Source organism: Oncorhynchus gorbuscha, linkage group LG08, assembly GCF_021184085.1.
Source record: "Oncorhynchus gorbuscha isolate QuinsamMale2020 ecotype Even-year linkage group LG08, OgorEven_v1.0, whole genome shotgun sequence".
Taxonomy (NCBI): domain Eukaryota; kingdom Metazoa; phylum Chordata; class Actinopteri; order Salmoniformes; family Salmonidae; genus Oncorhynchus; species Oncorhynchus gorbuscha.
In genome coordinates, this window is record NC_060180.1 from 52,210,142 (window position 1) to 52,235,494 (window position 25,353).

At 45.6% G+C, this 25,353-nt stretch overlaps 1 protein-coding gene across 4 annotated transcripts in view; it reads right to left on the reverse strand.

Moving 5' to 3' along the window:
* The window catches only part of LOC124041798 (rho GTPase-activating protein 21-like), an 86,508-nt gene that overhangs the window by 28,234 nt on the left and 32,921 nt on the right, over positions 1 to 25,353 (reverse strand). For 2 of the 4 annotated variants that reach the window (XM_046359830.1, XM_046359831.1), the window contains exons 5-8: positions 20,866 to 20,958; positions 19,051 to 19,129; positions 18,896 to 18,950; positions 9,504 to 11,163 (exon numbers count right to left, since the gene is read on the reverse strand). In XM_046359830.1, coding sequence (XP_046215786.1) covers positions 9,504 to 11,163; positions 18,896 to 18,950; positions 19,051 to 19,129; positions 20,866 to 20,958 — 1,887 coding nt within the window. Of the gene's footprint in view, positions 1 to 9,503; positions 11,164 to 12,180; positions 12,404 to 13,050; positions 13,571 to 18,895; positions 18,951 to 19,050; positions 19,130 to 20,865; positions 20,959 to 25,353 lie in introns of those variants that run through there. The other 2 variants (XM_046359834.1, XM_046359833.1) reach the window with 2 other exon arrangements.

Genomic DNA, 25,353 nt, shown 5'->3' on the forward strand with positions numbered 1-25,353 from the left:
CGCCGCCCCGGGTTTCTCCGAATACTATCGCTGCGCCACTGAGAGCATCCTGACCGGTTGCACCACAGCCTGGTACGGACCTCCAGCGGGTGGTGAAGACAGCTCACTACATCCCTGGAACCGTGCTCCCACCCATCCAGTACATCTACTTAACACGGTGTCTGAGGAAGGGCACGCAACATCGTCAAGAACCCAACACACAAGCTTCTCTCACCCTTACCGTCGGGTAGACGGTATCGGAGCATGAGGTCTGATAGAAACGGTCTCTGAGCCTGTTGGTATCTACAAGCCATCAGACTGCTGAACACTTGAACTGACCACCTGCTACGATTCTCTGCACCCTAGCACAAATGCGCACACACATAACTGCTGCTACCAGACTCTTATTATACCGCTCAATTTATACAAGTGCCCCCAATACACATGTAAATATTGGGACTTTAAATTGTGCCTTCCTGCATTATACTTATGCTACATTTACTTGTCTATTCTACTGCCATTTACTTTTTGTTCATATTCTTCTCTTTTTTTATTTCTTATTGTTGTTGCATTGTTGAAAAGGAACCTGCAAGTAAGCCTATAGTTGGACGATGTATACCATGTGTATCCTGTACATATGAAGAATAAAACTTGACTAGTGCTGTGTAGAGGGAGGGGCTTTCACAATAAATGTGAGACAACATTACATTGTCTCTAAAAGGAAGAATTCAAGAGCAGACTTGAATCATTTTAACAATGCATTCAGTAAGTTTCATAACACAAGATGCTTCTGTGCCAGTGGCGGCTGGTGGGAGGAGCTATAGAAGGACAGACTCATTGTCACAGCTGGAATGGAATCAATTGAACGGAGTCAAACGTGGTTTCCATATGTTTGATACCGTTCCATTAATTCCATTCCAGCCATTACAATGAACCTGTCCTCCTACAGCTCCTCCCACCAGCCGCCACTGTTCAGCACCATTCTACAGCATTGCCCGAGACCTTTGTGGTGAATGTCTAACGACTCCAGCTTACATCACACTGTCACACTTGTGTTTGCATGTAACATAATAATACTACTAATAATAATATTAGTCCTACGCACTTCTCAGTAGTTGGTATTCGGACTAACCTTATGCAGGTGTGTAATGGGCTTTGCAGTCTTGGTTCCCTGAATACAGTCTTATGACTGGCACACACAGGACTCACACACTGCAGCCCAATTCTGATCTTTTCCCACAAATTGGTCTTTTGACCAATCAGATCTGCAAACGATTTGATAGTGTAAAAAATATCAGTATTGGGCTGCCTGTGTAAACGCAGGCTCAGTAAAACAACAAGCCCTGGCATTAAGCATGAGAGTTGATTTACAGTGAAAATCATGGTTTTATCTTGTTTAAGAAACACTATTGCTAAATCCACATTGCCATCAATAGGAATGTCTGTATGAACACTACTAGGGTAAAGGCTCAAGGCTAGAACTGTTCCATTCCATCCAAATTGTTTAAAAAAGGCATTGGTAAAACAATATTCTTAAGGCTACAACTGTTCCATCGCAAAATGTATCAGATGTCTAAAGCTCAAATTAGATAATAATAAAAAAGTTACTGCCCCCTTATACCACACACTGGACAGTGTGGTCTCTTCTCATACGGGTTCGGCACTAGGACAAAACTCTAGCTGACTTCTGTCCCATGGGCCATACTAAAAATGTACATGCCCAATCTCTGCTACTTCGCTGTGCTCCAATTCCATAGAACACCTCTGCAGAACGCATCTACAGGGATGATTCCCACCCGAGTTAAGCGTGAGTAAATGGAACGTGCAATGAGCCCCAAAAGTATTGGGCCAGTGACAAAATGTTTTGTTGTTTTGAGTCTGTACTCCAGCACTATACAATACTATGAGGTTAAAGGGCAGTCTGATAGCTTTAAATTGAGGGTATTTTCATCCATATCGGGTGAACCATTTAGAATTTACAGCACCTTTGTGCATAGTCCCCCCCCATTTAAGTGGACCAAAAGTATCAGGACAGATTCACTTACATGTGTATTAAAGTCGTAAAAAGTTTAGTATTTTGTCCCATATTCATAGCAAGCAATGACTACATTAAGTTAGATGCATACACATCATACTACCCCGCCCAAAAAATGAAAACCTCTCCTGTTATTGTAATGGTGAGAGGTTAGCATGTCTTGTGGTATGATATTTGTGCATCTATAACTTTCTCAATCAACATTACTCACAATTCATTCAGGATTATCTGTAATCCTGGTAGCAACCACATTGACATAGTGTTTAGAAACATATTCTACTCTTATTTACAATACAAGTGACCAAAATGACACAATACATTATTTCTCATTCATTTCTATTGGGCACAAAATAATCTGAAACAACCAAAACAAACAGCAAATGCTTCCAACACATTTGTAGTCACACAAGCTTAATGTCATTGTGTACTATGAATATGGGACCAAATACTTAAATTACACTTTATTATACATAAATACATTTATCCCAATACTTTTGGTCCCCTAAAATATAGGGAATATGTACAAAAAGTGTTGCGATTTCTAAACGATTTACCCGATATGGATGAAACTAAAGCTGACAGTAGTCTGCCCTTTAACCTCATAGTTATTGCATAATTTCAAATCCAAAGTGCGAATAGCATGCTTTTCACCCACTATTCGGTCGGGGTCGAGATCTACAAGATGAAGGTGTGGCGGAGGTGTCTACATGTACGCTGTATTCTGACCTTGACTTAATATCTTCATAATGCAACCACATTTACGCGTGAGGAAACCATCATTTTTTTGGTGTAAGATGGCACCGACAGATATGGCAGCTCTGCTTCAAGCTCCTAAGCAACTTCGTAGTATTTAGTTATGTGTTTTTATGTAATGCTGTTCATTGACCATAGTGCTCTCCAAGCTCATCATTAAACTCAGGGCCCTGGGTCTGAACCCCGCCCTGTGCAACTGGGTCCTGGACTTCCTGACTGGCCACCCCCAAGTGGTGAAGGTAGGAAACAACACCACTTTGCTGACAGGGGCCCCACAAGGGTGCGTGCTCAGCCCCTTCCTGTACTCCTCTGTTCACCCATGACTGGGTGGCCAAGCATGCCTCCAACTCAATCGTCAAGTTTGAAGACGACACAACAGTAGTAAGCCTGATTAACAACAATGACGAGACAGCCTACAGGGAGGAGATGAGGGCCATGGGAGAGTGGTGCAAGGAAAATAACCTCTCACCATCAACAAAAGGAGCTGATTGTGGACTTCAGGAAACAGCAGAGGGAGCACGACCCTATCCACATTGACGGTACCGCAGTGGAGAAGGTGGAAATCTTCAAGTTCCTCGGCGTACACATCACTGACAATGTGAAATGGTCCACCCACAAAGACAGTGTGGTGAAGAAGACGCAACAGCACCTCTTCAACCTCAGGAGGCTGAAGAAATGTATCTTGGCCCCTAAGACCCACAAACTTTTACAGATGCACAATTAAGAGCTTCCTGCTGTATCTCGGGCTGTATCTCTGCCTGGTACGTCAACTGCACTGCATCACAGTAGGCAAACTACCTGCCCTCCAGGACACCTACAACACCCAATGTCACAGAATGGCTAAAAAGATCATCAAGGACATCAACCACCCGAGCCATGGCCTGTTCATCCCACTATCATCCAGAAGGAGAGGTCAGTACAGGTGCATCACAAATAGAACTGAAAGATTGATTACATTGAGATTGAAAAAAAATGCTTCTGACTTAAATAACCATCACTAGCCGGCTTCCATACGGTTATGCAACCCTGCACCTTAGAGGCTGCTTCCCTATATACATAGACTTGGAATCGCTGGCCACTTTAATAATGGAACACTAGTCGCTTTACTCACATTTGTGAACTCATTAAAAAAAAGCAGCGTCCCTTTTTCAGGACCCAGTCTTTCAAAGAAAAAAATTCCAAATTACTTCACAGAGCTTCATTGTAAAGGGTACACGGTTTCCCATGCTTGTTCAATGAACCATAAACAATTAATTAACATGCACCTGTGGAATGGTCGTTAAGGCACTAACAGCTTACAGACGATAGGCAATTAAAGGTCACAGTTATGAATATTGTCCTAAGTTGAGAGTCCTTTCTACTGACTTTGAAACGCCAAAAGAAAGATTCCCAGGGTCCCTGCTCATCTGTGTGAATGTGCCTTAGGCATGCTGCAGGGAGGCATGAGGACTGCATATGTGGCCAGGGCAATAAATTGCAATGTCCGTACTGTGAGACGACTAAGATACTGCTACAGGGAGACAGGATGGACAGCTGATCGTCCTCGCAGTGGCAGACCACGTGTAACACCTGCACAGGATCAGTACATCCGAACATCACACCTGCGGGACAGTTCAAGGATGGCAACAATAACTGCCCGAGTTACACCAGGAATGCACAATCCCTCAATCAGTGTTCAGACTGTACACAATAGGCTGAGAGAGGCTGGACTGAGGGCTTGTAGGCCTGTTGTAAGGCATCACAGGCAACAACTTCGTCAATAGGCACAAACCCACCATCGCTGGAGCAGACAGGACTGGTAAAAAGTGCTCTTCACTGACGAGTCACGGTTTTGTCTCACCAGGGGTGATGGTCAGATTCACGTTTATTGTCGAAGGAATGAGCATTACACCGAGGCCTGTACTCTGGAGCGGGATCGATTTGGAGGTGGAGGGTTCCGTCATCGTCTGCGGCAGTGTGTCACAGCATCATCGGACTGAGCTTGTTGTCATTGCAGGCAATCTCAACGCTGTGCGTTACAGGGAAGACATCCTCCTCCCTCATGTGGTACCCTTCCTGCAGATTCATCCTGACATGACCCCTCAGCATAACAATGCCACCAGCCATTCTGCTCGTTCAGTGCGTGATTTCTTGCAAGACAGGAATGTAAGTGTTCTGCTATGGCCAGCAAAGAGCCCGGATCTCAATCCAATTGTGCACGTCTGGGACCTGTTGGATCGGAGGGTGAGGGCTAGGGCCAGTCACCCCATAAATGTCTGGGAACCTGCAGGTGCCTTGGTGGAAGAGTGGGGTAACATCTCACAGCAAGAACTGAAAAATCTGGTGCAGTCCATGAGGAGGAGATGCACTACAGTACTTAATGCAGCTGGTGGCCACACCAGATTCTGACTGTTACTTTTGATTTTGACCCCCCCTTCGTTCAGGGACACATTACATTTTTGTTAGTCACATGTCTGTGGAACTTGTTCAGTTTGTATCTCAGTTGTTGAATCTTTTTATTTTCATACAAAGATTTACACATGTTACATTTTCTGAAAATAAACTCAGTTGACAGTGGGAAGATGTTTCTTTTTTGATGAGTTTATATACTTTATTCTACTCTACTGTATTTTAGCCAATGCCACTGTATTTTAGTCAATGCCATCTAAGATGTATATATTTCTTAATTCCATAATTTTACTTTTAGATGTGTGCATTGTGAATTGTTTTTAGATTCTACTGCACTGTTAGATAGTACTGCACTGTCGGAGCTAGGAACTCAAGCATTTTGCTACACCAGCAATAACATCTGCTAAATATGTTTGTGTAACCAATAAAATTGGATTTGATTTGAATGAGGTTGCACGAAACTGCCAGTTCCAAGCAGCAAAATCACCTTTACTTTTCCTGATAAAAATATCAGCTAGGTAAATGAATAATCCTTTTGGAGAAGGGGATTGTAAATGCACATTGTTTTAGATGATTTTTCCTTATGAACCCTGGAGACAAACATGAAACCAAACTGAAAATCGTATCAAAATGACATGTATGGTGGCCCCTTTTCCACAGTGAAGTAGGCTATAAATAGCTGTGCCGTTATCGGGAATTTTTATTGTGTTCCCTCATAATTTACATGGATGCAATTTAGAGAGCCGAGTAGAGCTCTAAGCTGACCTTTTTTTATTACAAGGAGTACATGTGTGCCTAAGTTGAAAAATGTAGGTGCACAAGGAAATTTAGGAGAACAATGAAAAATATTTGGAGGTATTAAAGCTAAGTCTCTTAATTTTTCAATGCGCACTGGTGTTCCGAAATAAACATTCATACAGAAAAATATTTAGGCACATATGCGAGTAAAATGGTCGCACTGTAAAGCCCTGACAAGTTAGACTAACGTCGTGCAAAAATGTGGGACATGAATCCTATTTGAATCATTATGGAACTCTGACCACACAGCAGGTTAAACCTGGTGCCTGACGCATGGTTCACGACAACTGGACCATTGTCATACAGCTCCATGATTAGTGAGGATTAGGGGAGATTTATAGGACCATTGTCATACAGCTCCATAATTAGTGAGGATTAGGGGAGATTTATAGGACCATTGTCATACAGCTCCATGATTAGTGAGGATTAGGGGAGATTTATAGGACCATTGTCATACAGCTCCATGATTAGTGAGGATTAGGGGAGATTTATAGGACCATTGTCATACAGCTCCATAATTAGTGAGGATTAGGGGAGATTTATAGGACCATTGTCATACAGCTCCATGATTAGTGAGGATTAGGGGAGATTTATAGGACCATTGTCATACAGCTCCATGATTAGTGAGGATTAGGGGAGATTTATAGGACCATTGTCATACAGCTCCATAATTAGTGAGGATTAGGGGAGATTTATAGGACCATTGTCATACAGCTCCATGATTAGTGAGGATTAGGGGAGATTTATAGGACCATTGTCATACAGCTCCATGATTAGTGAGGATTAGGGGAGATTTATAGGACCATTGTCATACAGCTCCATGATTAGTGAGGATTAGGGGAGATTTATAGGACCATTGTCATACAGCTCCATAATTAGTGAGGATTAGGGGAGATTTATAGGACCATTGTTCAACCCTTATTTTAAAAAATGTTCGACCTTCCAATATTTCATGGCTTGAACTTGAATATGACAAATTTCAGGATGAATGAATCAACTCTTGTTGAATAATCAATATATTTGGTGCGTAAAGGCTCTCCAAACCAGTTTTTCCCCCCTACTAACCCTAAAATATGCTTAAATAATCTACAAAATTAGTTTTTTTTTTTAATCTACCAGTTGTTGCTGAAATGAAGACTAATATGTATTTATTTAGATGGATTTCTTTCATTGATCCATATATTCTGAACCTGTTCTTTCAATATATTCTAGTCTGTCAACAAAATTATAATTAGAAGGTACACCGTATTTATAGGGATGGCTTAAGATAAATGTACTGAAACCACACAAGAAAATATGTTGGTCAACAAGTGGGAGGTTTTTCAGCGGTTGAATTAAAGATGCAATATGTAACTTTTCACAGAAATGTGTGTTATAATGTGTCCTTCTCATCGAAAGCAAGTCTACGAAGCGGTAGATCTATTCTATGCTTACTGTTCTTACCTAAGGTGTTTGCCTTTTGTGCTTCAAACGGCTGAAAATACATGATTTCTGGTTATGGAAAATATATTTCACAGCGATTTAGATGGTGCAATGATTCTCTACACTATACTAACTTGCTTGTTTTGTCACAAAGAAATGACGAACTATTCAAATTTTAGCCACCTGGGAAAGGCAGAGGAAATGCATCTTTAAATGCATTCAGTGCACATAAGGGAACCACTCCTGCAAAGACCGTGACGCACCTGCATAAGAGAAGTCTGAATACCAACTCCTGAGAAGTGCATAGGAAAGGGGTACACAAGTCGGAATCAGGCCCAATATTCTTCAGTGTCATTCCAGAACACTAAGTGGATCAGCCAACAGGAGCGTTCTACCTTACTGATCAAAATTTGTTTATCCACCTCTGGCCTGCTCGCCTCCCTACCACTGAGGAAGTACAGTTCCCACTCAGCCCAGTCAAAACTGTTCGCTGCTCTGGCTCCCCAATGGTGGAACAAACTCCCTCACTACGCCAGGACAGCGGAGTCAATCACCACCTTCCGGAGACACCTGAAACCCCACCTCTTTAAGGAATACCTAGGATAGGATAATCCTTCCCACCCCCCCCCCCCCCCTTAAAAGATTTAGATGCACTATTGTAAAGTGGCTGTTCCACTGGATGTCATAAGGTGAATGCACCAATTTGTAAGTCGCTCTGGATAAGAGCGTCTGCTAAATGACTTAAATGTAATGTAAATGTAAAATGGCCCAGTAAAATATGTTTAAGTCGTTTTAGTTATGGTACATCCTGACCCAATTCTTCAATTAGGCAATAATAAATCCATGTCCTGGTTGTCCACCTGATTGAAGAAAATAACTTGACTGACTCCTAAAACAAAGTACATGCATATTGCAGGTTGTGAGCTCGGTGCAAGGATAGGATAGTCAGAACAGGCTACATTTTTATCCGACTGTCCCTTTAAGGAAATGAAGTCTACTTCAGCTGTTTGTGCTGAGAGAAAAGCTTTTTCAGCAAAATGGAGATAAAAGGAAAATGCACAAACATGAAAAAGAATCCTTTTACTCTGACTTTAGCGGGAGTGACATTTAGAGAGCACTTCTTACGGAGAAATATGTTCCTATCACCATCAACATCATGGTTGACCATTATGCTACTCATAGGGATGGTGAACAGACACTTTGGGGAAGATAAAATCCTGTGAACAGCCTGAGTTCACACAACCCGAAAAGGGTGTTTCACCCAAAAATTGCTGGGAGCATATTTAGAGTGTGACTTTTTAAAATGATTATTACAGAAGATGACATCCTACAGACTAATGGAGAAGTGTAATCCCTCACCCACATACCGTCCCACTCTAGTGCAGCTAAACTAAGCCAAACCACAAGCGACACTCCTGCATGCCAACAAGGCTCTTACTGTACATCCAGCCAAGGAGATTGATTTGGTGGTAAACATCATGTATGTCATGGAAAAACATTATAAAACCACGTTGCTAAACGATTTTCAGATGGCAAAAAGATGCTCTAGTCTGCTAATCTAGACTAGAACGACATCCCCTTCCATGTTCCTTTCCCTCCCAATCTGTACATCGGGACCTACCCAGCAAACCGCAAACATTCCCAGAACATTAGCTAAGATTCCCATTAAGTTGTAGTTAGGGTTTTACCGAACATTAGGATGAGAACATAAAAAAAATAGTTTAAAAATATTTCAAGAAATGTTTTAAATTAAACATCCATGGAATGTTCTAACATTCACTAAAATGTTGTGCACAAGATCTGTAACAGCCACCACAGAAGATTCCCCAAAACAAGCATGGCACTTGCAATGCCAGGATAGTGGGTTCGATTCGCAGGATCACCCAGGCGTAAAATGTATGCACGCTTGAAATGTGTGTGCGCAACGATATGGGACAGTTCTTGCAACATCAGGCGTGTATAATGTTGTGCACGAGAACATCTGCCACAACCTAACGAATGTTCTGAGAACTTTCACAGAGCCATGACACCTTATTCCCTATACACATGTTGAAGCACAGTAGTGTACCAAATAGGGAATGGGAAGCAATATGGGATGCAACCGTGAAGTTAGTGCTCCGTTTCTTACCGATGAAGGGGATGGAGTCGAGGGATTCGTCCAGGTTGCTGGAGGAGCCGGTCTGGTGCTTTTCCTGCTTCTCGCTCAGCCGCCGCATGTGCATCTCCCGCCGCGCATCGTTGGGCAGCCAGCACACCGCACTCGCTGCCGGTTCCGAGCTGTCGTCCTCATTCACCGCCAGGATGTAGGAAGGGTGGCGTAGGGGACTGGGATTCTTCCCCGACCCAGGAGGCTTCTCCCTGAGCACCACGCCTGACTCGGAGGCTGAGGGGCCTCGCCCGTTCACTTGGGGCTCTGGGCGAGGGTGCTGGTAAGAGGTTTTGAAAATCCCAGGCTTCTGCGGTCTCTGATGGGGAGCGGAGAGGGAAGAGGACCTACGGCCAACCACCGCTGCCACCTGTCTCCCTGGCACCTCCCCTGGTTGCTGCATGGTCTCTGCTGATCCCCTACTCTGGCTCACATGGTTCACACCAGCTCTTTCATCAGTGTTGGATTGCTCCAAGCTTAGATTCTTCCCCAGATGAGAGGGTCTGTCTTTGAGCATGTTAGGGGCACTGTGAGGCTGGTGCTGTTCTGGTCCTGTAGTTTGGAGGGCAGGGTTAGACATTGGCCCCACCCGGAGACTGTCCCTACCGTATCCTGCAGGAGGTCGATGATGGGCAGCCTGTTTGGAGAGGCTCTGCCTGCTTGGGCATGTACCCTGGTCCGCCCTGCTACCATAGCCCCGTCTGTCCACCATGGGACGCCCCAGATTGACAGGGTCCACATAGTCAGAGGAGCGGGCCCGGGCCTTGTGGGTAAACTCATCCTGGGACACGCTACGAGGGGGCCAGTTCCTGGGGTGGACCCCCCGCTCCGCCACACTCATACGGTCCTGGGAAGAGCTGCGAGGGGGCATGTGGTGGAAAGGGGGCGGGGGTCCGTGGTAGGCACGGTCATGGGAGGTGCTCCTGCGTCGGAGACCCTTGGGGTCGGGCCCCCAGCCCCCTCGGGGGATGTAGTGGGTGGGGTTGAAGGTGTTCTGACTGGCGGCTCGCAGGCTGTCTAGTCTCTCCTGGATGGTCCGGCTGCCGTATGCATGGATACCCTTGTTGTCGATGTACTCCCTGTACGTCTGGTACGTCCGCCAGTCGATGTTTTGGTGAGAGCCGGGGTTGGGGGAGTTTGAGTTGGGTGGGTAGTGGGGTGGTGGGGCGCCATAATTGAGGCGGCTCGCACCAGAGGGGTAGATGTCTGTTTTCCGTGGCACGGGGTAGTGGGACACAGACCCAGGTCGCCCTCTGATGACGCCAGGGTCAGAGGGCCCTACCAGGCCGTACTCTACTCTATGAGCTGGTCCCATATGGCCCAGTTCTGGAGGAACTACCACAGTCCTCACGCTGTTGTTGCGCATGCATGCCACAGTCTGGGATTTGGAGTACGGGTGTGCAGGAGGAGGGGACGGGGGCATGGGGATCTCTATGCGGTACCCCAGGTCGGGTGGTGGTGCCCCCACATGCCCCCGGCATGCTCCCTGTACCCCCACCGGGGAGGGGGTCTCTGTAGCCTGTGCCATCCCCGGGGGCTTACAGTCTACTCTGGGGTAACATATGGGGGGAGGTTCGGGGATGTGACGGGCAATTCCACTGTAGGCACTGCGGCCTCGGAGGTACGCATCCTGGGAGTAGGCCTGGAGCGAGAAAGAAGAGAGAAAAGGGTGAGATACAACAACGGTGTCCTCTGGTTCAAGTCCTAACCATGCCCCTTGGCCCTAACCATGCCCCTTGGCCCTAACCATGTCCCTTGGCCCTAACCATGTCCCTTGGCCCTAACCATGTCCCTAACCATGTCCCTTGGCCCTAACCATGTCCCTTGGCCCTAACCACAATCCTTATATCTAGACTTGACCCTTCAGATCTGAAAACATCAGAGTTCGGGCAAATGGGAAGGGAGCAGAATAGGATGAGCACGTGTGTCATATTGAACATTGCATCTCTAAACGATGATAAAGAACTGTGGTCGTGAACGTTGAATAATGCTAGGTGACGTGTGTGTGATTAGGAAAGGCAGGCAGACAGGGAGCAGCATGTTGCAGTGTGAGAGTGTGGAGGCGTGTAGCAAGTCAGGAGAGTCACTAGCGCTCATCTGCTCGCTCCATATTTAGAAAGCTAGTTCTCTGGGTACCGCTCACTACGCAACGAGAGCATGCTGTGCTGCCGCACTGTGCACACACCCACATAGAAGACTGGAAACACATTCCAAGGTGGATTTAAGCAATGAACACTTGTGGGTTAAAGTAATGAACACCTGTATTGTACACACAGGGGGGGAAAACACAGCAAAAAAAATAGCATGACATCCACTGTCAAAATAATTGGCAAAACGGTCTTGAGTAAATGTTCAAAATGATGAAATTATTTTTTCAAGGAACTTGATTTCTACTCATTTCTGTTATCGTGTCAGATCACACAGAAACAGTCCTATTCTGTCCAACCCTACTGAGTAGCCAGCCAGCGGGAACAGCTAGTCAGGTGATCTGTGATTGAATGGAGTGGACAAGAAGCAACAGATGTGTTGGAAGAAAGAAGGAAAGAGAGACTGGCATGCAAGACCTAACAGTGACACACAGGAAGGTGGCCTATCTGTTTGGTTTAGCCACCTTCTGGCTGACAGCACTGGCACTGTTCGAGCGAGGTCTGAGACTTACAGAAAAAGAGGGGGGCAGAGGAAGCCCAGCACCTACAACGGTCCTCGCCACACTAAACCTAACCTCCGCTCTCATGTTCCCAGACAGCTTAACACAAACGTTAGCTCAACCCTCCTTCAGCGGCACGCCGGCAGACGACGATCACACATGCATAGATTCCATAGTGGTAGATTCCGTACGGCTGGCTGAGCAGCCTTCGTCCATTTATCAAACGCCATTTCATATGCATTTCCTGTTTGCCTTGCAACTAGCAAGCACACAAAAAATAACACGTCACAATTGGTTGGACTTTAAACCCAACCTGGTGTCGTATTACGATTTACGTAACACTATGCAAGCTTTTACTGTATCTACAATCAGTTCTATAAAACGCTCGCCCCTCCCTACAACAATAGCTAGAGCGCTAGTGGAACGTTCCGGGGCCAAGGCCTTTATCACTGGCTTCGTCCGAAATGGCACTCTAGTCTCTATGTAGTGCACCCCTTTTGACCAAAGTCATAGCACCCTATTCCCTATATTGTGATCTACTTTTGATCAATACTACTTCACTATATAGGGAATAGGGTGCCATTAAGGACGTAGGCAGGAATAGATGGCTTGCAGGATCAGAAAGGGGCGAGGCTCCAAGGTGCCAGCTCTGTCTGCCGCCTCATCTAACAGGTACTGCGGGCACGGTGAATCACTGCCTACCTGCCCGTAGCTAAGGGCTACATAGCAACAATTAGCCGACTAACATGGCAATCGAATAAATGACACAGCTATGCAAGAACAGTACATTACATCAAAACGAAAACACACGTTACAAAGGGAAAAGGAGACGGGGAAACAACAACATGCAGAGTGATTGTTATCCTCCCTGCTGTTGCTTACCAGATCAGTGGTCTCCAGTGAATAAGGCTGCCGTTACAGCAGGAGAGAAAACGTGAGCAGTGAGAGGCGGCAACCATGGGAGAGAAGAAGAATGGGGAAAAGGCTAGCAAGCAGAGAAAATAACACGCATAACACGCTGGAGAAAGAAGAGTTCGCCTGGAACACCGACGCCAGGGCTCGAGTCGAAGCGCAAAAAATCCATCATAGCAGCGGCATCGAGAGAGAGAGGAAAAAAGGGAGCCAACGTCGGCCGTGGCAGGACTGTCATATTAGCGACGCCACCTGAGTGAGCCAGTCTGTCCTGGACGAGGTGTAGGTGTCAGGAGAAGAGGAAGCCTGCTGCCTTCCACAGCTCTGGGAGTTCTCCATCTGACTGCAGCAGCCAGGTGACACCACTCAATGAATGAACTGCTGCCTCCACTCTCTGTCCCTGCCTCTCTCACTCCCTTTGGTATCGCTCACATGACAGAAGCAGTTGCTGTACTATACATTCAGCTCAGATGCTGCTACTGCTCCTCCCCTCCTGCTCCCTCTCCCTCCCTCTCCTCCTCTCAGCAGCATCAACCTGTTCACAACACAGAGGCAGTCAGCTGACTACAGCTGGTTTGATGATATATTGCTTCAGGACCTCCCTCATTCCTTCCCCGGCTCCCTCACTCAGACGCTCTCTCATGCTAAGCCAATGATGTTACTACTGTTGACATGTAACACTGTAACTTGTTTCCAGGCAGCCTGTATGTGTATGAGGGTCTCTCCTTCAGGCTATAATGTCAGTCACCCAGCGAGCCGCGGTGCTAATCTTCCAGCTCCGGCTAACAGCCCCAGTCTGGACGGCTACATCAGGAGCTCGTTACGCTCTGGTAGCCAAGCACCGTGGACCGGTGTCCGCTAGCTAGCAACAGATGTGCAACACAGTTCATGAAAGGGGAGGAGGGAGGGAGAAGAAAAGCGGGGGATGGGAATAGGGAGAGGGCTGAGCCGATGGGGATGGAGAAAAGGAAAGAGGAGGGTAGCGGGGGAGAGGAAGCAAAGGGAATAGGGATGTTTACAAGCTCTGCTTTTTTAGGATGACGCATACCAGCTTGAAGGCATCAGGCACTGAAGCGTTAACAGGCTTTCTGTGAAACATCTTAACAGGCCATTTCACCCATTGTATGAACCAACACCCCCTCCCCCACTGTGTGAGTACTACTCTTTCTGTTACTTGTACACATTATGTTCATTACGCAGAGAACTGAGTTCCTACTGAATCTCAGCAGAATACATAGCAAGCACCTCTAGTTGCCAGTAGCTAGTGCGCATGAAAAGTTAATGATGAGAGTGGAGGCACAACCAGGTTACTAGCTTAGAGGCCATGTCATTTAGGCTTCCTTCAACTGCACTCAAATCACAGATACACAGGGAGACGTAAGGTGGCAGGAAGCCTAGTGTTTGGAGCGTTGGCCCAGTAACCGTAGGTTGCTAGATCGAATCCCTGAGCTGACATGCTAATATTCTGTCGTACCTCCAGGCTCTGATCAGGCCCTACACCCAAACAAGGGCACTGCGTTCATCCACCTCTGGCCTGCTCGCCTCCCTACCACTGAGGAAGTACAGCTCCCGCTCAGCCCAGTCAAAACTATTCGCTGCTCTGGCCCCCCCAATGGTGGAACAAACTCCCTCACGACGCCAGGACAGCGGAGTCAATCACCACCTTCTGGAGACACCTGAAACCCCACCTCTTTAAGGAATACCTAGGATAGGATAAGTATTCCCTCTCACCCCCCCCCCCTTTAAGATTTAGATGCACTATTGTAAAGTGACTGTTCCACTGGATGTCATAAGGTGAATGCACCAATTTGTAAGTCGCTCTGGATAAGAGCGTCTGCTAAATGACTTAAATGTAAATGTAATGTAAATGTTCTGCCCCTGAACAAGACAGTTAACTCACTCTTCCTAGGCCGTCATTGTAAATAAGAATTTGTTCTGAACGGACTAGCCTAGTAAAATAAAAGGTTAAATAAATAAAAAATTATATAAAAAGGCAAGACTAGTCTGCACCGCAGGGAACAGCTACAGAGAGAGAGGGGAAGGAAGGTGAAGGTGAGAGAACGTCCATGAGACTGGCTGCCAAGAGCACACTCCCACAATGCCACTAGGTAGCTTCATTTCATTTCCTACAGTCACTGCATCAGAAAAATGTGATAATGCAAATTTGCTAACCGAGTCAGCTCTTAATAATAACCTGAAAGGCCCCTGGCATCAACTGATCTCCAGTTGACATCAGCCTATTTCTGCCTGCCCCCTGTGCTAAATTAAAATAAAATGGCAGCACAATGCAAGCTGAACCTCACAGCCTCTCTGCTCAGCCCTGGTGGCACAAAGATCAAGCTCAACTATTTATACCTGACACAGATTTTTCGCTCAATGCCCCCATGGCCAATAACTTCGTAATCTCGCTGAAGCTAATCTGTGCTACGAGAGACAGGGAGTGGCCACAGCCTTCGGTAAGGTAAACATTCCAACACAAGCCGGTGTTAATAGGCTCAGCATTTATATAATAGAGGTGGATTCATTGAGCTGATGGGAATTTTGTGCTACAGTTGACAATAGGCTAGGTGTGACCGGGCAACTAGGGTGGCACCTGTGTTAACACAGCCTGGCTTTCTCAACAGCACTGTACAGAGATGGTATGCATTAACATGAACTGGAACCACCTTAATTATTGCGTGTGGAGTTCAGAGTTAGTAAGAGAACTCATCTTTACATTTGTCCAATATACACAGAACAAAAATATAAATTAAACATGTAAAGTTCTGGTCCCACGTTTCATGAGCTGAAATAATAGATAGCAGAAATGTTCCATACGTACAAAAACCATTTCTCAATTTTTTTGCACACGTTTACATCCCTGTGTTAGTGAGCATTTCTCCATTGCCAAGATAATCCAGCCACCTGACAGGTGTGGCATAGTGTATCAAGAAGCTAATTAAACATGATCATGGCCTCCTGAGTTGCGCAGCAATCTAATGTGTTACTACAGACCCAAGTTCATTTCCCGGGCTGTGCCACAACCGGCCGTGGCTGGGAGTCCCATAGAACTGCACACAATTGGCGAAGCTTCGTACGGGTTAGGGGAGGGTTTGGCCGATGGGGCTTTACTTGGCTCATTGGGCTAACCCCGGTTGCCAGTTGAACGGTGTTTCCTCACTTTGGTGAGGCTTGCTTCCGGGTTAAGCTGACGGGTGTTAAGGAGCGAGGTTTGGCGGGTCATGTTTTTGAGGACACGACTCCACCTTCGCCTCTCCCGAGCCCGTTGTCGAGTGGCAGCGATGAGACAATATCGAAAATTGGGGAGAAAGGGGTATATTAAAAAATTTAAAAACAGCCTGCACCTTGTGTTGACAATAAAAGGCCACTAAAATGTGCAGTTGTCGTAACATAACACAATGCCACAGATGTCTGAAGTTGAAGGCGCGTGTAATTGGCTTGCTGACTGCAGGAATACCCACTAGAGCTGTTGCCAGAGAATTGAATGTTCAGTCGCTCTACCATAATCTGCTTTCAGTATCGTTTTAAAGAGAATTTGGCAGTACGTTGGCCTCAAAACTAAAGACCACGTGTATGTGTCATGTGGGCGAGAACAGAGTGCCCCATGGTGGCGGTGGGGTTATGGTATGAGCAAGCATAAGCTATGGACAACAAACACAATTGCATTTTATCGATGGCAATTTGACTGCACAAACACTGTGACAAGATCCTGAGCCCCATGTTTTTAAGGTATCTGTGATTAACAGATGCATATCTGCATTCCCATTCATGTCAATTCCATAGATTAGGGCCTAATAAATGCATTTCAACTGACTGATATGAACTGTAACTCAGTAAAAATCCAATTGTTGCATGTTGCATTTTTATTTCTGTTCAGTGTAATTTTAGGAGTAAACATTTGCTTAACATGTCACATAATAAGTTGCATGGACTCACTGTGTGCAATACGTGTTTACATAATTTTTAAATGACTAACCCATCTCTGTACCCCACGCATACAGATAATTGTAACGGTCCTTCAGTCGAGCAGTCAATTTCAACCACAAAGAACAATAATGTTTTCCAATGCCTCGCAATGTCGGCCACGTACAATTTCTTTTAAAGCAGACATTGAATATCCATTTGAGCATCCACCAGACAAGTGTGGCACATCAAGAGGCTGATTAAAGAGCATGATCAGTACACATGTACACCTAGTGCTGGGGAAAATTACAGGCCACTCTAAAATGCGCAGTTGTCACAACAATGCCAAAGATGTTTTGAGGGAGCCTGCAATTGGCATGCTGACTCTGCAGGAATGTCTACCAGAGCTGATGCCAGAGAATGGAAGGTTAATTATTCTGCTTTAAGCCGCTTCCAACATAATTTTAGAGAATTTAGCAGTACGTCCAACCGGCCTCACAACCACAGACCAGACCACATGTAACCACTCCAGCCCAGGACCTTCACATCCGGCTTCTTCACCTGCGGGATCGTCTGAGACCAGCCACCCGGACAGCTGATAAAACTGTGGGTTTGCTATAGAATTTCTGCACAAACTGTCAGAAACTGTCTCAGGGAAGCTCATCTGCATGCTCGTCGTCTTCCCCTGACTGCCGTTTTGGTGGATTAATTGACTTCAGTCGGCAAATGCTCACCTTCAATGGCCACTGGCAAGCTGGAGAAGTGTGCCCATCATGGAAGAATCCGTTTCAACTGTACCGGGCAGACAGCATGTAATGGCATCTTGTGGGCAAGCAGTTTGCTGATATCAACGTTGTGAACAGAGTGGACCATGGGGTTATGGTATGGGCAGGCATAAGCTACGGACAATGAACACAATTGCATTTTATCAATGGAAATGTTAATGCACAGAGATACTGTGATTAGATCCTGAGGCCCATTTTCGTTCCATTCATCCACTGTGAGGCATCTGTTGCTCAAACTAGACACTAATGTACTTGTCCTCCTGCTCAATTGTGCACTGGGACCCCCCACTCTTTCTATTTTGGTTAGGGCCAGTTTGCGCTGTTCTGTGAAGGGAGTAGTCTGAGGCAAGATAATGAGATGTTTCTAACTTATTGAGGGAATAAATTATTTAGGATGTAAGTGGCTGGGTACTGGCCTAAATGCATGCATAAACTACAGCATGCTACAGACTGGGCCTTGGTTGCTTCCTGCCGGTGTCCGGGTCTCTCACCCACTATGTCCTGCAACAGAGCTCCGCATCAGACATGCTCGTGACAGGCAGACCCCAAGTTGGCTCCTTCACGGTTAGGCTTGGGCGGTATCCACATTGTCATACCAACCTTGTGCCATATCGGGATAATCGGTAATACCGGCACTAAACACAAGTGGCGCTGTTTTCAAACCCCACTAACCCTTTGTAATGCGAACATTAGCAATGCTGCAAGTGTGTGCGCGCGTGTAAGTGCGTTCACGTGGTGTGTTTGTTTAGTATGTGTGGGAGTGGGTGTGTTTATTTATGACTTTGTTATTTGCATTTCTCAAAGTGACCCTTCCAGTTCCCAGAATGAGGCCAGCCCTGCAGCAGAGAAGAAGTAGCAGCACTTGGAGGGGACCGGGTGTGGTGGCCTGGTTAGGAGGCCCAGATAGAGCACTCTGAAGGGAGAGGGTTTCACCCTCCCCTCTGGAGCAGTACTGCGGTCCCCGCACACACACCCTTCACAGAGAAACTAGAGCAGCTTTCTAAGCCTTGATGACATAAATAGCGACTAAGTTGATGTAGAAGTGGAAATAGGGTCTACTTCTGTTTTACAGTGGGCAAATTTAGGAAGAGATTAAATCAACAGAGTAATGATCTTTAAAAACTAACCAGCTGCAGTATGTCTTCATCTCTTGGCATCACGCAGAGTTTAAGAAAGGCATCACTGTAAAATAACAGATAAAGTCAAACATTGTAAACTTCAACAGAACAGCAGGAAATCAGTCACTGACAACAATGGGAAATATTCATATTTGAGTGCTCACCTGTTTTGGATCAAGGCTATGACCTGAGAGTACGTTTTCCCAATGATACTTTCTTCATTTACCTTTACTATCCGGTCTCCTGTTGACAATAAGAAAGCATTTAAAAGAGGAGATATGTACCTTTTTGGGCGACTCAACCAAATTCACATAGAAAAGTGAGTTATAGATCTGTCACTCATTGTAAGCAAGTCTAAGAAGCGGTAGATCTGTTCTGTGCTCTAGTTCCATGCTTCCCCATTCTGAAGATCTGTTTTTGCATCTTTTACTTTTGGGTTTGTCTACAAGTTTCAAACAGTTGAAAATACAATATTTTTAGTTTAATGAAAAAATAATATTTCACACTGGTTTAGAGATGGTACAATGATTCTCTACACATTCCATTGCTTGTTTTGTCATAAACTTAAATTAGGTGAACTATTTGAATTTTAGCAATCAGGAAATGGCAGAGCGATTTCTGCATATTGCACCTTTAATGTTAGACTGGTAGCTAATACGTGAAATTGTGTTAATGGCAGATGTGTGAGAGTGTGTGCGCGCTTCTCTGTTTGAAAACCCATTGGAGGAAAAAGTCAGAGGGGAGGGACCTCTGGCTTTCTTATCCAATGGTTTTTGAGAAGGAGACAAAGAGAGGACGCGAGGAGTAGGCAATTGAGATATTCCCTATGTGTCTTTGAAGAGATGAACCTGTGCTGGTAGGTAGAAAGAGGCAGCGTCCCTGCTAGGCTGACGGTCAGAATAGCAGAGGAAACAGCTTTGATCAGTCACCTGATATGCGTTTACAGTAACTGAGTGCCTGAGGAAGCTGAGCTCTGTGCCTCTACTAACCCTCCACAAAAAGGAAACACAGAAAACTACACCCAGTATACAACATTCAGGTGAAAACAAATCATTATGTACAGCCCTATATATTTATTTATTTTAATCTCTTTTAGTCCCCATTTGGACTAATCTTCCAAGAGTCCTTAAACATACATAAATATGCACAGTGTATAAAACATACAGAACACATTCCTAATATTCCCTCAGAACAGTCTCAATTCGTCAGGGCATGGACCACAAGGTGTGGAAAGCGTTCCAGAAGTATGCTGACCCATGTTGACTGCAATGCATCCTACAGTTGTGGCATGTGGCTGGATGTACTTAGGGTGAGGAACCATTCTAGATACGCACAGGAAACGGTTGAACGTTAAAAAACCAGCAGCATTGCAGTTCTTGACATTCAAACCAATGCGCCTGGCACCTACTACCCTACCCCGTTCAAAGGCACTTACATCTTTTGTCTTGCCAGTTCACCCTCTGAATGGCACACATACACAATCCATGTCTCAATCGTCTCAAGGCTTAAAACATAAACCTTCAACCAGTCTCCTCCCCTTCACCTACACTGATTGAAGTGGATTTAACTGGTGACATCAGTAAGGGAATCACAGCTTTCAACTAGATTCAGCTGGTCAGTCTGTCATGGAAAGTGCAGGTGTTCTTTGTGTTTTCTACACTCAATGTATATATATGCCATTTAGCTGAGGCTTTTATCCAACAGTATAATGTCCAATGTGTCACTAGGTCTATTGCCATAACGAATACAGTACGGTTTAGGATAAGGTGCAGCATGGTCATAACTCCAATATGATATAATACTTTGTATGATGCCGCTTGTCCACACACACACACACACACACACACACACACACACACACACACACACACACACACACACACACACACACACACACACACACACACACACACACACACACACAGAGAGAGAGGCAGGCAGAGCTCCCGTCTGTTACTTTTGGAGATGTGGTCAGTTACCTGTGCAGAGTCCAGCTCCGTCGGCAGGACCACCCACCTTCACCTGCTTCACAAAGATGGTGTCCATTGGCTCCAGCCTGTTCCGTTGTCTCCCTGACAACAAAGACAAGGTGTCATCGTCAACACCTTCCTCTGGAGGTCACCTGGTAGTGACATACCATCTCTGCTCATAACAGTCAATCAATTCATGCTACGTACAGTATTTGCCCACTCAAAATTATTTTCATATTTTCTTCATTAGTTCCACTGTCGACAGTCCCAAAATGTTCGTTGATAGTTTGAGTGGATTTTATATTTTAGTACTATAGGATATCATAAACCGGGGTTCTTAGACACTGTTCCTAGAGAGCAGCTACCCTCCTGTAGGTTTTCGCTTCAACACCAGTTGTAACTAACCTGATTCAGTTTATCAACCAGCTAAATATTACAATCAGGTGCACTAGATTAGGGTTGGAGCGAAAACGTACAGGATGGTAGCTGCTCTCCAGGAACAAGGTTGGAGAGCCCGGTCATAAAGAGACTAGAAGGGTAGTAGTCAGATTAGTTTCCCTATAGAATGGCACATTGCTGACCTCAGATTACCTTAGCAGACCTACAATACCCTATACTAAGAGCAGAGGACACAGGCTAGACTGCTCCACCTACAACTCTCAGTTCAACACGACCCAGACTGGGACGCACTCTGAATGTGAAGCAGCCAGGACAACAGGACAATGGCTACCAGACACAACCATAAATTGTTTCGAAGATATTTCCTGAGGAGCGCGCCCGAGAGAGAGAGCTACAGAACACTCGAGAGAGAGAGAGAGAGAGAGAGAGAGAGAGAGAGAGAGAGAGAGAGAGAGAGAGAGAGAGAGAGAGAGATTAAGAGCACGACAGAAAGCGTGAGAGAAAGCTAGAGAAAGCTAGAGAAAGAGATGAGAGCGAGCGAGCACAAGCAAAAGGGAGAGACAGAGAAAGTGATTTAGAGAGCAATAGAGAACAAGAGACTGTCACAAGATTCAGTGGCAGAGAGAAGAACAGTGGGGTTTCTCTCTGTCACATTGGCTGTCCACAATACAACAGGTCTGAATGAGAATTCAAAGTAGGAAAAAGCCTCCTAATACAGTAGCAGAGCTCGTGGAGATTTGGGAAAGGGAAATGAATAGTCTGAGTTTAGTAGCAGAACCTGTTTGCTCATGCTGCTCCTGTCTCCTAGCAGCTGCATGGCTGCAGAGGAGAGGAAAGCAAATGAGAGGAGAGGGGATGGGAGGGAGAGGAGAGAGTGAGCTCAGCTGCACAACTCCCACTCCTTCCCTATAAACAGAATAACAGCTCCAGGCTCAAGACGCAAGGCTCTGTCCAACTCATAATTACTGAGAGTCCAAATGAATAGGAATGTGGTGAGTATCTATATGGAAGTCTTAATGATAATCATGATGTAACACTGGTAAGCACCGAATGTGGCAGCAAGCTCATTTGCCATACTGGTTTTTCAATAAAGAAAAAGTGCATAGCTGTGTGAGTGAATGCGCATAGCCGTGTGAGTGAGTGAGAGAGCGAGAGAGCCAAGTGATTGAGCGAGAAATATGGGAGTGTGGGTGTTTGATAGAGCAAGCAGAGAGTGGGCACTCGAGGTCTTTCTCCCTCCGTTGGTGTGAGAGATTGAGAGGGACCCTCAGGCACCGAGAGACGTCAGATCTGTTAACAGGTGGTTGCTAAAGTTGCTCACCTTAGAACTGAGCCACTGAACCTTTCTTAGAAGAGCTATGCAAGACAAGGCTAGCATGCTACACATCACCTGGCCAGTATGTTCAAACAAACCCATTGTTTCTCACAAGTACATTATGTGTCATGTAATGCTACAACATCTTTGTTAGGGAAGGTAAAAGGGGATACCTAGTCAGTTGTACAACCATGCATTCAACCAAAATGGTTAGTCCACATTTAACCCAACCTTTCTGAAACCGAGAGGCGCGGGTGGCTCCCTCTTGTGGAGAGTGGTAGAACCACAGCATAACGTCCCAACACTACAACTGCTGCTTCATAATAAATAATCCAGTGATTTGATAACTAGTCCTGACTCAATGACTGTTGCTGCAACCATTCTTGTTATTCCTCAAAAATAGGATGAGCGCAGTCAGTCCCCAGACAGCGTAAATCATTTGGAGTTAGGAGCCAGTTGAAATATTGACCGGAGCCAGTTGAAATCTTGACCGTAGGCCTTTCCTTTTCATTTCCTCTACATACTGAAGTTGTTCCCAGTAGGGAATCATGGAACACTAAGCCAAATAAAATAGAATGGCCAGCAGAGGGCGCCCCAGAGACGTGTGATCCCCCAGTCAATCAGGTGTGAGAGACTCTGGGCTTCCAATGATTTAACACTGGGCTAGGTTCACAATGGTAGGAATTATCATGAAGCCTTTGGCCGTGTTAGAGAGCATCAAAACCGTGAAGTATTGTGGGTAAATTGTGATTGAATGATCTACAAATAATATTTGGTAGTTATTTATGACGCATGCAAGGTGATTTGTAGATAAGTCTGTAAGACTAGGGAAGGAGTGGGAGTTGTGCAGCTGAGCTCATACTCTCCCTTAGTTTACCACATGAGGTGGCTGAAACAAAGGGAATCACTCTCATTCACAAAGGCTGTCCTGGGATAACCCAGAGTCAGCAAACTAGTCTACACACACACACATTTGGGAATATAATACGACACCTATAATGAACATTATACAGGAATATGACAGAGAGATTGAAGAGAATCAACATGACCCAGGGGTCACTTAAGAAATATCTTGCTGTGTTTTATAAATGCAGATCTAAATTGCTTCTCGTTGTAATTTCAGCTCGGCATCAGACACATTTTGTGCTTCAGTTGCACTTCTCCACTTGGACACGAATTCACAAAATGCCATTCTATCAACAGACAGCACTCTAACTGATGTGAAGCTACTTTTTCCTCTGGTACTTTTCTCTAGTAAAATGCATGATTAACTTCAAGTAATACATTAGGAAATGTAGATGGCCAAAACAATTCTATGATAAACAGAAACGATGGCCATCAATCATTTTGGGAGAAAAAAAAACACTTATTCATTGTAGGCTCATTTACTTGTGTGACTGCTAGCCAAATAGTGTTGCACTTCTGCTGTCATTTGATGGAAATTAAGCAATTTTCTGCCAAATGTGATGCTCCAATGTATTTTCAGTGAAGGAAAACTACACTACACGACCAAAAGTATGTGGACATCTGCACATCGAACATCTCATTCCAAAATTAATATGGTTGGTCCCCCTTTGCTGCTATAACAGCTTCTCCACTCTTCTGGGAAGGCTTTCCACTAGATGTTTGAACATTGTTGCGGGTACTTGCTTCCATTCAGTCACAAGCACTGATGTTGGGCGATTAGGACTGGCTCACAGTCGGCATTCCAATTCATCCCAAAGGTGTTGGATGGGGTTGAGGTCAGGGCAGGCGGGTGACGTTCTTCCACGTCGATCTCGACAAGCAATATCTGTATGGACCTCGCTTTGTGCACGGATTTATTTTCATGCTGAATCAGTAAAGGTCCTTCCCCAAACTGTGGCCAAAGTTGGAAGCACAGAATCTTCTAGAATGTCATATGCTGTCGCATTAAGATTTCCCTTCACTGGAACTAAAGGGGCCTAGCCCAAACCACTATGCATTCAGGCAGGTAGAATTCTCCTGGCATCCGCCAATCCCAGAATCGTTCGTCGGGAATGCCAGATGGTGAAGCATGATTAATCACTCCAGTGAACGCTTTTCCACTGCTCCAGAGTCCAATGGCGGCAAGCTTTACACCACTCCAGCCGATGCTACGCATTGTGCGTGGTGATCTTAGGCTTGTGTGTGGCTCGGACATGGAAACCCATTTCATGAAGCTCCCGACTAACAGTTGTTGTGCTGACGATACTTCAAGAGGCAGTATGGAACTCGTACAGAGTGTTGCACCCAAGGACAGAAATTTTACAACCTTCAGCACTCGGAGGTCCAATCTGTGAGCTTGTTTGGCCGACCACTATTTCGCAGCTGAGCCATTGTTGCTCCTAGACATTTCCACTTCACAATAACAGCACTTCAGTTGACCGGGGCAACTCTAGCAGGGCAGAAATTTGACAAACTCACTTGATGGGAATGTGGCATTCGATGACGGTGCCACGTTGAAAGTCACTGAGCTCGGCCTCCCGAGAGGCGCAGCGGTCTAAGAAACTGCATCGCAGTGTTGCAGTGTCACTACAGCCTGGGGTTCAATCCCAGGCTGTTTCACAACCGGCCGCGACCGAGAGTCCCACAGGGCGGTGCACAATTGGCCCAGCGTCGTTCGGGTTAGGGAGGGTTTGGCCGGGGGCTTTCCTTGGCTCATCGCACTCTAGCAACTCCTTGTGGCGGGCCAGTACAAAGGTGACTTCGGTCGTCAGTTGAACAGTGTTTCCTACAACACATTGGTGCAGCTGGCTTCCGGGTTAAGCGAGTGGGTGTTAAGA